The 14815-nt window shown below is 37.9% G+C and overlaps 1 protein-coding gene across 5 annotated transcripts in view; it reads left to right on the forward strand.

Moving 5' to 3' along the window:
* ppp3cb (protein phosphatase 3, catalytic subunit, beta isozyme) overlaps nt 1-14815 on the forward strand; it is a 55654-nt gene that overhangs the window by 22404 nt on the left and 18435 nt on the right. For all 5 annotated transcript variants that reach the window (XM_060887393.1, XM_060887391.1, XM_060887394.1 and 2 more), the window contains 5 exons: nt 668-868; nt 2155-2279; nt 4217-4328; nt 6307-6452; nt 7530-7669. In XM_060887393.1, the coding sequence (XP_060743376.1) occupies nt 668-868; nt 2155-2279; nt 4217-4328; nt 6307-6452; nt 7530-7669 (724 nt within the window). The remainder of the gene's footprint in view (nt 1-667; nt 869-2154; nt 2280-4216; nt 4329-6306; nt 6453-7529; nt 7670-14815) is intronic.

Raw genomic sequence — 14815 nt, forward strand, 5'->3', positions numbered from 1 at the left:
CACACACAATTTAGAGATATCAATCAGCCTACAACATATCTTTGGACTAAGGAGGAAACTAAAGGAAATCCTGGAAGCACATTGAGAACATGCAAACTTTTTCATCCCTGGCATTAAAGGAGTTATTTGTAATTTGTAGTGCCCTCTGCTGTCTGTGGGGCAGAAATACAGTCAAAATCATCCCAGTGACTTCACAATACTGTCTTTTTTCAGTCAATATGCATCTGCATACACTGCAGGTTGAGGAAAGTACAATCTTCCCACTTCCACATACCTTACCCACTCGTGATTGGATCACATTGCTGTGATTGACAGGGCTGAGAGAGAGTATGCCCCTTCCTCCTGGAGAGCACAGCCAATTAGAGTACTTTCGCACCTGATGTAATACAGTTAACGCAAAACAAAGGAGGTGGTTTCAACCTACAAGCTGAAAGAAAATCCTTTTATAACTATATAAGCCTCATGAGGACCATGTTTGTTCTGTCTGAGCAGATGAAGTAATTTCTGGGTTAGTCAAAAAGAAAAAATAAATAATCCTGAAACAAACAGTAAAGACAATGATCCCTCCCCATGCTAAAAATCTCCCTCTCTCTCTCTCTCTCTCTCTCTCTCTCTCTCTCTCTCTCTCTCTCTCTCTCTCTCTCTCTCTCTCTCTCTCTCTCTGTAGCGGTCCCGTTCCCGCTGAGCCACAGGTTGAGTATGAGGGAGGTGTTTGACTGCGAGGGAAAGCCTCGAGTGGACCTGTTGAAGGCCCACCTCACTAAAGAAGGCCGTGTGGAGGAACCTGTCGCTCTGCGCATCATCAATGAGGGAGCCTCAATCCTGCGCCAGGAGAAGACAATGCTGGACATCGAGGCTCCTGTAACAGGTCGGAGAAGCACACATCTCTTAAACACTACATGAGAATTATATAAAAAATCTTGCCAAGTGTGACAAGACCTCCTGTAAGATGTTCTTCTTAAAGTGCTGTGTGTGTGTGTGTGTCACTTTCCACCACAGTGAGTGTTCAGAACAGAGGACTTTGCACAATCCAGTTTCTTTGTCACAGTATAAGCTGTTGTTTTGATTTATTACCTTGTTCTTTGTTTGAAAGAAAGAGGCAGATGAGGAAGTGAGTTTTAGAACTAGGTATCATTCATTTATACCTTAAATAGTATAAATGTAAAAGTAAAATAAGAAATAATTGGCAATTTACTTTCTCTCTTATTTACCATCTCTCTGAGATGCCCCAAGTTCTTGTTTATAAGCATCTAAAATTTGAAGGTGTTTTTATCTTCAACCACTAAAATTCAGTGTAAGGTTATCAACAGAGAGAAAAACACACGTCTCACACTGAAAGCCAACAGACTCGTTTTAGATTCGACTCACTGCCATAAAATCATTCATTTGTTTATACTGAAAACGTCCCATTAGTGGATTTCCTTTTTACTGCTAAAACATGTGACTACTAAATTCTTAGATTACTCTAGTTTGAATAAAAAAATAGTTTATAATAGACACTTGAAGATCAATGTGTGAACACCAGTGCGAGACTGTATGTGGAACGTGATAGTCCACGCTATGTGTGGTTTTGATGTGAAAGTAGGGTTTGGTTTGCATTTCTGGCAATATGTTAATACAGGAAATTAGTTAAAAACCTGTTTCCACTGAGGTTCAGAACTTTTATGTGTTTCCACTGAGTTGACTTGATATTTCTTTTTTTTTATTTCTAGTAATAATTTGAAAAAAGGGGGGCACGGTGGCTTAGTGGTTAGCACGTTCGCCTCACACCTCCAGGGTTGGGGGTTTGATTCCTGCCTCCGCCTTGTGTGTGTGGAGTTTGCATGTTCTCCCCGTGCCTCGGGGGTTTCCTCCGGGTACTCCGGTTTCCTCCCCCGGTCCAAAGACATGCATGGTAGGTTGATTGGCATCTCTGGAAAATTGTCCGTAGTGTGTGAGTGCGTGCGTGAATGAGAGTGTGTGTGTGTGCCCTGTGGTGGGTTGGCACTCCGTCCAGGGTGTATCCTGCCTTGATGCCCGATGACGCCTGAGATAGGCACAGGCTCCCCGTGGCCCGAGATAGTTCGGATAAGAATTTGAAAAAGGAATAACTACTTTGTTTTCTTCCACTGAAACTAAAGTGTATGCAGTACTGATATAATGTGTGTCCAGCAGTGTGTGGAGATATTCACGGGCAGTTTTTTGACCTGATGAAGCTCTTTGAGGTCGGAGGATCTCCCGCTACAACGCGGTACCTCTTCCTAGGGGACTACGTGGACCGAGGTTACTTCAGTATCGAGGTTAGTGCTTTCTCTCACACTCACACTGCCTAGACACCCTACCTTATAATCCACGTGTATGTAGTTTTAAGTCAGGTTAGTGCTCTGTTTAAACTTTATGTTCAGTAGCGAGTAAAATTATGTCAATTAACCCCATTTCATTTCCTTTCTTTAATTAACAAAATATTTGAAGATTTATTTCAAAATGATTCACAAGTGGTAGGATTTTTACAACCTCACAGAACCTCACTGATCAGAATCTCACAGTAATTTTGATGATACTCATATTGTTCACCAGAAATATAAAATAGTATTTATTTTGTGGTTTTAAAATATTGAAAATTTAGATTTTATAAACATTATACTTTTATAATGCCCAAATATTTGTGCATATAATTATTATGAGTTAAAATATTATATAAAATATTATGAGTTTAACAAATAAAAGATTAATTTCGATTTTTTGATTGTTTTTGCAACAACAGCAAAAATAAATTCAGAAGGAATCCCATAACTTTGGTTTTGATTAGATTTACATTTTATGTTATGATATTAAAGCAAATGGGAAAAAGAAAGCGTTTTTTTTTTTTTTTTTTCAGAAATTCCAGCAGTTTTCAAATGTTGAAAAAAATGACTTTAACAGTCTAAGGAAGTCAAAATTTATCAAAATTTCTAGACATTACTAGTAAATTCACTTTCTAAATCAGAAATTGTAGCCATTACGATGAAATTACATTATTTTGGGTGTTATAGTATGATTATAGTATGTGCTATTGACTATTATATCTAGTCTTTGTACCAGTGGACTGGCACTTTTATAACACTGTATTGTGTATTTTAATACACTTGAGGTGTTTAGTAATTTTAGTACACAAGAGGTGTTGGCTAATAGTGTTTGTTAGTGAATGCACTGTAAAATTTCATCACTTTTTAATTAATTAATACATATACTATTTAAGTAATTAATATACTGTATAGTCATGATTCAGAGCAGAGTTTCATAACCCCGAGTAAAAAGATGCACTTACCCCACTTCTAAATTACAGGTACAGGGTTTAGTACGATGATAACACGGGGTTTAAAGCGAGATTTAGTACAACGATAACCTGGGGTTAAAAGCAGGGATTAGTACAATGATAACCCAGGGTTAAAAGCAGGGTTTAGTGAGATGAAGACCTGGGGTCAAAAGCAGGGTTTAGTACGATGATGATCTGGGGTTAAAAGCATAGTTTAGTACTGTATGATGATCTGGGGTTAAAAGCATAGTTTAGTATGATGATGATCTGGGGTTAAAAGCATAGTTTAGTATGATGATGATCTGGGGTTAAAAGCCTAGTTTAGTATGATGATGATCTGGGGTTAAAAGCATAGTTTAGTATGATGATGATCTGGGGTTAAAAGCATAGTTTAGTATGATGATGATCTGGGGTTAAAAGCATAGTTTAGTATGATGATGATCTAGGGTTAAAAGCCTAGTTTAGTACTGTATGATGATGATCTGGTGTTAAAAGCATAGTTTAATATGATGATGATCTGGAGTTAAAAGCATAGTTTAGTATGATGATGATCTGGTGTTAAAAGCATAGTTTAGTATGATGATGATCTGGTGTTAAAAGCATAGTTTAGTATGATGATGATCTGGGGTTAAAAGCATAGTTTAGTATGATGATGATCTGGGGTTAAAAGCATAGTTTAGTATGATGAAGATCTGGGGTTAAAAGCATAGTTTAGTATGATGAAGATCTGGGGTTAAAAGCATAGTTTAGTATGATGATGATCTGGGGTTAAAAGCATGGTTTAGTATGATGATGATCTGGGGTTAAGCACAGTGCGAGAAGCCCTAATGCATAAGCACAGCAGGGATTAATGAGTGTTTCCATATAGAGAATCTGTGTTCTGTGCTTATTAATAACAGTTCTGTAATGCTTTGGCTCTCTATCTCTCTCTTTCTCTCTCAGTGTGTTTTGTATCTCTGGTCACTGAAAATCCTCTACCCAAAGACGTTATTTCTGCTACGGGGAAACCATGAATGTAGACACTTGACTGAATATTTCACATTTAAACAGGAATGTAAGTATAAAGACACACTTCTTTATTTATCCACTAAATGACTCACTTTGTTTGCTGGTCAAACAGCAATGCATCACTTTATATTAGCCCATTTTTTCCATTTACCTGTGTTTCTGCAACCATCTATTTATTCATATATCCATCCATCCATCCATCCATCCATCCATCCATCCATCCATCCATGCTGTCCCCCTTCAATCCCTCTAATTATTCCTCCATTTCTATTCATCAGTCTATCCTTTCATTCTGTTCAACCATCCAGTCATAAGTCATGCTCTGTCATCTGTCTACCATCCATCCATACATGCATCCTTCCATCCATCCCTCCCTCCATTCATCCATCCATCCATTTTCTATTTCTCCGGTCCATTTATTCAGCTGTTTTTTAGGCTGTATTAAGTCTGTATTTCTACTCATCTATCTACCCATCCATCCATTCATCCATCCATCCATCATCCATTTATCAGCTGTTTTTTAGGCTGTATTTAGTCTGTATTTTCACTCTATTCATCCATCCATCCACTTATCCATTCATCCATCCATACACACAACAACTGTCTTTTCAGGCAATACATACACGTATATGTCTATCCATCCATCCATCCATCCATCCATCCATCCATCCATCCATTCATCCCTTACTCCACCCACTCTTTTAAAAACTGTGTTCTCATGCATCACCCACCCATCCATTCATCCATCAGTCCATCAATTCATCCATCCATCCATCCATTTATCAGCTGCAGGTTAATCGCTACTCTTCTTTTGCTCTTTTTCCCCGTTTCCAAATCCCAGCATATCTTCAGTCTGTGTCTTTCCCTCTTCATAAGCTCCATGTTTCCTCTCAGACATGCTTTCTAGATCAGTCTCCCTCAACTGACAGAGAGACAGAGAGAGCAAGAGCATTAACAGCAAATTAATTTGCTCGTTAATGATTGGTTCAGGGAGTCAGAGAGTGTGATTTCCCTGATGGGACAGTAAAGAGTGGGTGCCCTCCTTTTCCATCTGCCAAGTGCGAGAACATACACACACATACATACACACACGCACACACACACACACGCACACACACACACACACTTCATTTGACACAGTCTTGGCCTGGATAGAGCTGCCCTCAGTTAAACAGTCCACCTTTTCAGATGAACAACACAATTTCTTTTACATTCTACTTTCTTTATTGTTGTGTTTTAAACATTAGAGACTTTGCCTTTGCTAAGTAATACATTGTTTTTGATGTTTTTAAAAAAAATTAAAAAAGAAGTCACTTATGAAAAACAGGTTTTGTGGACATGCAAATAGGAAACCTATCGATTGGCTCTTATTTTTTGTGACGTAATAACACTCACCTGGCAAGGTTCAAGTCCTATGTGATGCAGTAAATGATTTTTACCTTAACAATCACACATACACACCTTTATTTATTTAACAATATTGTATATTTAAAAAATAAATAAATAAAAACATGTGCATGATTACCTGGAAAGACTCTTTATGAGTGTGTGTAAGAAAACCATAGAAACAGGAGGAGAGATGAAGGAGAGTGTGTGTGTACGTGTGTGTGTGTGTGTGTGTGTGTGTGTGTGTGTGTGTTTGTGTTTGTGTGTGTGTGTGTGTTGCTGAGTGATGCAGTGGAATGACTGAACAGATGGGGTGTCTCTGGGATTGCGAAGTTGACACTGTACAGATTGTCTCTCAGACACACACACACACACTCTCTCTCTCTCTCTCTCTCTCTCTCTCTCTCTCTCTCTCACTCTCTCTATCTTTCTCTCGGTTTCTGTCGATGTCTCGATTGACAGTATTCTGTGAAAGTGTAAATTTATGCAGGATCTCTGTGTACCAATGAAACGCGGAGAAAAATACAGCCTCGGAACATGTCCGAGTTTTCGCATGTTTAATAGCTTGGTACTGTACTCTCACTCTCATTTTTCCATTTTCTTCTTCTTTTTCTTCATCATCTTCTTTTTCTTCTAAGGTAAAATTAAATACTCCGAGCAGGTGTACGACGCGTGTATGGATGCGTTCGACTGTCTGCCTCTGGCTGCTCTGATGAATCAGCAGTTTCTGTGCGTGCACGGTGGCCTCTCACCCGAGATACACACGTTAGATGACATCAAGAAGGTGCGCACACACACACACACACACACACACACACACACCCACACAGACTCATGATTATGCAGATGGAATTAGTCTCTGAATAAAATATTTTTGCACAGAGGAAACTGACCTTTATGTCCGTTAAATTAATAAATCATTCAGGCCTGCTTGTTTTCATGCATCTCATATCTGCATTTCTTCCTAATTAGATTTTAACTCACATGCATATACAAATGCTGCGGAAAATGCACATAGCACAAATATATTTATTTATAGCTTATAGCTCAAATATATTTATTTATTTGTCTTTATTCTATTTATTTATTTAAATAAATACATAGTGAATATTAGTGAGTAAATTTATTTATTTATTTATTTATTTACTTACTTACTTATCTATTTATCTGTCTATGTGTCTAAAACCCAAGGTCACTTTAGAAAGGTATGTAGTCCAAAGTAGCAACTTACAGTTTTATGAAAAACAGAAAAGGCCGTTGTATTGAAAATAAAATGATCATAAAAGTGCGTGTGGAAATGCACTGGAGAGATATTTATGTATGAAATAAATGTACTTCAGCAGGTCCGAGATAAATTTTAGAAAATTTCTCGAAGCTTTATCTGAAAACCAAATAAAACCCGGAACATTACGAAAGCAACATTATGTTTCAATTTTACTTTTAGATTTTAGTGCAATATAATAGGGTTTGCTGTTAAAGCGTTTTTCTAAAGCGAGGTGATATATCAAAGACAAATAACTTTAATTCAAATCTCCTTCCTTGATCTTATCCAGCTTTTGCTAGGATGGTTCAGTTCAGTGGTACACACGTCGTACAGAGTAACAGGTCACATTTCATCAGGAATGAGCTGCGTTTTTTAACACATTTGTGACTAGTTTAAACTCCTTTTGAGTTACATTCATATTTTATAGCTACATAACTTTTCTTAATAGATGCTAAGTAATTGATAACAAGAACTTAATAAGTATTGGATGTTGTTATATATACTGTAATACTGAAGTGTCCAGATAAATACTGTCTGAGTATGAATAACTGTCTCTCTCTCTCATTCTTTCTCAATCTCTCTCTCTCTGGGCCCCAGCTGGACCGGTTTAAAGAGCCTCCAGCCTTTGGGCCCATGTGCGATCTTCTGTGGTCGGATCCACTAGAGGACTTTGGCAATGAGAAGTCACAGGAGTATTTCAGCCACAACAGTGTCCGTGGGTGTTCCTACTTCTACAGGTATGTGTGTGTGTGTGTGTGTGTGTGTGTGTGTGTGTGTGTGTGTGTGTGTGTGTGTGTGTAACAGAATTCATAATTGTTAAGCTGGGTGTAACACTACAGGATTTCAACAAAAGTTTAAAATTACCATTACATTTTTTTTCCTGCTTCCTGCATGTGGATAAAGATAGAAACAATTTCAGAAAGATGCGACACAATATCAGTCTAGATTTTCTGTAGTTTGTGATAATAGCATTGTGCTGAAGATTTGGGATTTTGTTGAATTTTTTTCAGTGCATAAAGATGCTTTCATGGTTTGTTTTTTCAATGTGTTTCAACCTCTGTCACATTTTACATGTAAATCCTATAAAAGTGATATACAAAGTGTTGTTTCAAGCATTTTTACTAACATCAGGGTCTTAAAAAAAGAAAAGAATGAAAAGAAAAGGGACACCAATCACTTTTCTGCTGTACGTCCTGACAAATCAGATAGCAAGTTGATGTTCAGAGGGGAAAAGTAAACACAGAGAACAGAGAGCTGATGAAAAAAGAATGCTAAAATGAGTACTAAGATCTTATTACTGAGTGAATATAAGACTCGAAGAGCTGAAATTTATATTTAAAACATTTTACAGTTTTCAAACTACCCCGAATAGATGGGTTTTTGTTAAACTGGGAAAAAATAATGAAAGCACTTTAATACTTCAGTGTGTGATATTACATGTCTGCTTTGAGCTGGTAACTAAAGAAATCAAAACCCATCATGATAGATAGATAGATAGATAGATAGATAGATAGATAGATAGATAGATAGATAGATAGATAGATAGATAGATAGATAGATAGATAGGTGGGTGGATACAGTAGGTTGGTTGGATTCTGGATGGATGGATGGATGGATGGATGGATGGATGGATGGATGGATGGATGGATGGATCGATAGATCAATAGAAAGATAGATAGATAGATAGATAGATAGATAGATAGATAGATAGATAGATAGATAGATAGATAGATAGATAGATAGATAGATAGATAGGTGGGTGGATACAGTAGGTTGGTTGGATTCTGGATGGATGGATGGATGGATGGATCGATAGATCGATAGAAAGATAGATCGATAGAAAGATAGAGCGATAGAAAGATAGATCAATAGATCTATAAGTTTAAATTTAAAGCCCTGTGCAAATCTAGTGTATGAAGTACAGGAATCAGGAATTACAAATATTTTTATTTTTGCACCATTTAAGCAGAAGACTTGTTTTTATATACCGCAAATTTATACAGCGAGTTATTCTCTGTGTTACGAACTTCAATCATCTGAAATTAATTCATCCTTATCAATCCATTAATAATTTAAAGAAATGAATCTGTGATGCGGTTGGTGTCAGACATTCTGATTATATTCCACTAACAGCAACAGTTTTATTCCTCTTACACCACAGCCATTCGCAAGTGATTCATATAAACCTGATCTGAATGTTAAGCGTGACTGCTGTTGTTTAATGAACTCCTACACCAGCACTAAACAGATTAGAGCGTTAGTCTGCACTGTGGTATAAAAACCTTTTAAATGTTTTATGCACAACTAAGTTTTAGATGTAAACAAAGCAGTCGAAAGTGTTTTGTTAACGACTGTAACGACTCTCCGTTTCCTTTCGCAATGTGTGAAATTTCCGACAGAAACGCCGACCCGGCCCTTCTTGTGTTGGAATATTCAGATGGTGAGCAGTAAGTGTGTGTGTGTGTATGTGTGTGCGCTCTGGGCGATTAGGTGTAGTGTGAAAATGAGCCTGTGTCTGTAATTGGAATTGTAAAACAGCCCAAACAGCGGTCAGGCTCAGCAAAACACAAGAATTCCCACGGTCCCCTGGGAAATCGGGCGATCTGCTGTTACTATGACAACCAGCTACTACTGCCGAGAGTGAAGGAAAGATAGTGAGATAAAGCATGAAGGATAGATAGATAAATAAACAAATAAATAAATAAATAAATAAATAAATAAATAAATGAAAAGCAATAGAGATGTTTTTGCCTTTTCTCATCTTATGAAATCCGACATCAATGTGTGTGGTGTGTGTGTGTGTGTGTGTGTGTGTGTGTGTATGTGTGTGTGTGTGTTTGTGTGTCTGATGGGTTGAACAAATTGTCTGGAACACATTATTGTCAGAGATAATGTTTAGGAGATGGGCCTCTGTTCTGTTATGGCGTTTTTCCGTGTCTTAAAAAGAAAAATCCAGCACAGAATCTCATTGTGGTGGTTTATTAAAGTCTTTTAAAAAAATCTTACAGCGAATCCTTTCGTCTCGACAGTAGACACAGAAAGAACCGGTACATATTTGTATCAATCAGAGCTTGATTTTACCAGCAGTCCCTGCATTGTGTTAAATGTGAAGGAAGGAGACACATATGAGCTACTTCTGCTTCTTTTCTGTTACTCTTACAATGTATTTAAATTAAATGCTTCCCTTCTTTTCGATATTTGATTCATCTTCAGAAAGTGTTTAAGTGGTTTAGTTAGAGTTACAGTGAGGGGTAATGTGGCTTTAATTGAATTAAACTAAAGGAATCAAACACCTGAATTAAGTGTGTTGATTATGAGGTAAGACGTTCCTTTATTAATCCCCCGAAGAAGAAATTCAAGTAAATAGAAACAGTCCAAAGAATAAAAGCAAGCCAAATAAATAAAGAAAAAAAGAACGAACGAATAACTGTCATCATTATTCCATCCAAGAGTCAGATGCAAAGAAGCAGGCAGCAACTAATAAACATAATCAATATTCTGTAAATGAGAAAACTCACAAACAGGAACCTATGAAAGAAGGAGGAACAGATACAAGCGCACGATAACATGGACGAGATCCTGCCAAAAGACAAAGAGACAAAGCCACAGGACTCAAAAACCTACCAATCACAAGACAGGGGGGGCGGAGACAAGACTGAATGTTCAAATAAAAATCCTGATGCTTTACCACTGAATGGAGATTCATCACTTTGGAAACTGCTTACTGCTGGGTTTGGACTGAAAAGATGGGTTTGGACTGAAATTACCACAAACAGTTCCACACTCAAGTCTCCATCAGTGAACAGTTGATAAATTAAATAAGATCGATTTCATGTTGAAGCTAGAATTAATTTCCTGGTTAGAAAATTGCACTTTTGGACCATACAGTAAACAGTTATAAAAGGGAAATGATTTATAATCTCACTCTCCGTTGTCTTCCAGATGAGGTTTGCGTTTGAGTCTGGTTCCTCTCAAGGTTTTTCTTTCATATTGTCTCAGGGAGATTTTGCTTTCCACAGTCACCTCTGGCGTTTTCTACATTTATAATATATATCCTGAATTTCTATATTCCTACAAAGCTGCTTTCAGACAATTTCCATCCTGATGTTCTACTGCTGGCTGGAGTCTTGCTGCCTGGTGGTCACCTTGCCAGGGATTGGTCTGCATGGTCAGGCAGTGTCTCATGGGATTGTTGTGTATGAAGCCGCCTGGAGACTGTCATGCCTTCTTTTGAACCAATGATGTGTCAGTCAGCTATATGGTCTGCGCTGAACTCAGAGTTTATGATGACCCATTAGTTCCTCAGGAGCTCTCGGTTGCACTATTATAAACTGTTGTAGAAAGGACATTATTTATATTTACACTATTTACTGTAGAGCGTCATCCAAATGAGGATGGGTTCCCTTCTGAGCCTGGTTCCTCTCAAGGTTTCTTCCTCGTATCAGATTAATTTAAAATTTTAATTTTATATGTTGGGGGGAATGAGAGTGTGTGTGTGCCCTGTGATGGGTTGGCACTCCGTCCAGGGTGTATCCTGCCTTGATGCCCGATGACGCCTGAGATAGGCACAGGCTCCCCGTGACCCGAGGTAGTTCGGATAAGCGGTAGAAGATGAATGAATGAATGAATGAATGTTGGGGGGCGGGGGGCACGGTGGCTTAGTGGTTAGCACGTTCGCCTCACACCTCCAGGGTTGGGGGTTCAATTCCCGCCTCCGCCTAGTGTGTGTGGAGTTTGCATGTTCTCCCCGTGCCTCGGGGGTTTCCTCCGGGTACTCCGGTTTCCTCCCCCGGTCCAAAGACATGCATGGTAGGTTGATTGGCATCTCTGGAAAATTGTCCGTAGTGTGTGATTGCGTGAGTGAATGAGAGTGAATGAGAGAATGTGTGTATGCCCTGCGATGGGTTGGCACTCCGTCCAGGGTGTATCCTGCCTTGATGCCCGATGACGCCTGAGATAGGCACAGGCTTCCCGTGACCCGAGGTAGTTCGGATAAGCAGTAGAAGATGAATGAATGAATGAATTTTATATGTTCATTTATTTATTTTTTCTTATTATTATTCTTATTATACATTTATTTCTTTTTCTCTCTCTTCTGTTTTCATACTTCTGTAAAGCTGCTTTGAGACAATGGGAAATTGTTAATAGTGCTATACAAACAAATTGAATTGAATCATTAAAGGCATTTTAGAAATAAAACTTAATTGAACTGTTACCACAGAAACAGTGACATATTATATTAAAGCGAAAGCATGAATAAAAAGCCAAACTCCTGTAGGAACAATAATCTGACCCAAATCTAACAAATCAGAATTGAGAATCCAATTAACTTTAATTCATTTATATTTGCTCTGCAAGCAGAAACAGATCCAGAAGAATCCAAACTTACTAGACTAGCTAGATCACAATTACAGTTAAACCTGCATCTGAAATTGGCTTCCTTTTCTCCTTTTTTAATGAGTTTCCAGATTTTTAAGTCAGAAGTTATATGCCTCCAGCACTCCTCGACTGGTTCCTCCAGCTTACAAGGTACAAGGAAGGTGTGTGTCAAGACTCTTCTCAGTTCTGGTATCTGTGTGATGAAATAAACTTGCCATCGATGTCAGAACAGCTAAGTCACCGGGTGTCTTCAAATAATGGATGAAGACCTACCTCTTCCTAAAATTCTTAAACTAGCACTTATTTTTCTTGACCTTTTTGTGAAGTTGTCTTTTCTTCCCAAAAGAGATTTAGAATGATGACATTCTAAGTCTGAGACATGTAATTGTATTGATGTAATCATTGATAGAGACTTCAAATCTCTTTTACTGTATATGCTGCTATGGATAAGGACGGTTGCCAAATCCTGTAAATGCAAATGAAATTTATTCCTGGAAACCATTCAGTGGTATTGGAACTAGTATTGTGATACAAACAGTAAAATATCCCGGTGCAGTTATTTTGAATATCAGCACCGATTAGATTAATGGACCGGATCTTACTGTTGTATAGAAATTGTCAACTTGGATTTTTTCTCTAATGTTTTAGAAGTTTTATACAATAAACCGGGGCTGAGTGACCCATGATTTTCTATATATTTTAGCCTTGAGTGAGCAGAAAAAAGAGCTGATATGACTGAAATTGATTCACTGAAATGATTCCCATCACATGAAGGAACAGTGCCCATAGTGGTACAAATGTTCCATTACAATTACTATATATATATATATATTATCCACAAATGGCAAAAACATGAACAGTGGTGAACCTTCCTAAGTGCGAAGCGACGGCTCATCCAAGATTTCACAAAAGAATCAGAATCAGAATCAGAATCAGAATCAAATTTATTGGCCAAGTGTGTTGACACACACAAGGAATTTGTTTCCAGCAGTTTGTGACTCCGAAAGGTACAGACATAAATAACACTATACTATACAAGAAAACAATGCGGCCGATATGATACAATATAGACAGAATGAGTATAAAATATGAATATAGAATGAAATATAGAAAGACCCCACAACAACATCCAAAGAACTGCAGGCCTCACTTGCCTGAGTTAAGGTCAGTATTCTTGACTCCACAATAAGAAAGAGACTGGGCAAAAAGGGCCTGCATTGGCAAAGTTTCAAGATAAAAACTGCAGCTGACCAAAAAGAATATAAAGGCTCGTCTCAGTTTTGCCAGAAAACATCTTGATGATCCCCAAGACTTTTGGGAAAATACTCTGGGGACTGAAAAGACAAAAGTTGAACTTTTTGGAAGGTGTGTGTCCCATTACATATGGTGTTAAAGTAACACTGCATTTCAGAAAAAGAACATCATACCAACAGTAAAATATGGTGGTGGTAGTGTGATGGTCTGGGGCTGTTTTGCTGCTTTAAGACCTGGAAGACTTGCTGTGATAAATGGAACCATGAATTCTGCTGTCTACCAAAAAATCCAGAAGGACAATTTGCAGCCATCTGTTCGTGACCTCAAGCTGAAGCGAACTTGGGTTCTGCAGCAGGACAATGATCCAAAACACACCAGCAAGTCCACCTCTGAATGGCTAAAGAAAAACAAAATGAAGACAAAGTCCTGACCTGAATCCTATTGAGATGCTGTGGCATGACCTAAAAAAGGCAGCTTGAAAACCCTCCAAAGTGGCTGAATTACAACAATTCTGCAAAGATGATTGGACCAAAATTCCCCCACAGCGCTGTAACAGACTCATTGCAAGTTGTCGCAAACGCTTGATTGCAGATCATGTGAGCAAAACAAGGTTTCGGGAGATGTTGGCATGTACCATCCATACGACATACATCATTATTGGGCATCTTCATAGATTATTTCAATAATACTTTAAAAAAAAAACAATCTTCCTAAATGAATCTCTGTTATTTGTGTCTAACAGTGGGCAGGTCTCAGTCTGATTCTTAGTTCAGTAGTCATGGCCCTGATCAGGGAATCTGCACTGGAATGTTCCTTTAAAAAAAAATCATGCATTGTAAAAACCATGGTGCATCGATGCTCAGTGTGTTTTCTTACATAAAATGGTCATATTTTCTCTCAGCTTGAAAATAAATGGAAAACGAAACTCTATACTTCTTTAAATGTAAGACTTTATTTGACATATATGGTTTGTTTGAGTCTAACGAATTTTAAGTGTTTAATAATTAATTGAGAAATTGAGCCATTGGTATCTTAATGTGTACTGAATAATTCTACGTAACATACTGATTCATGACGTAGGGAGCTGGAGGGTTGCTTGAGATGCTTCCATTAACACTATGAGCTAAAATCTGATCTCAGTGTCTTCAGGAAAATGATGTTCAGATGATGAGCTTGTTTATCATATTTATATGGCCAAACAATTATGTAGCAATATATAAAGATCTATTTATTGGTGGATTAAAAGCTTC

This window comes from Tachysurus vachellii, chromosome 14, assembly GCF_030014155.1.
Source record: "Tachysurus vachellii isolate PV-2020 chromosome 14, HZAU_Pvac_v1, whole genome shotgun sequence".
NCBI lineage: Eukaryota > Metazoa > Chordata > Actinopteri > Siluriformes > Bagridae > Tachysurus > Tachysurus vachellii.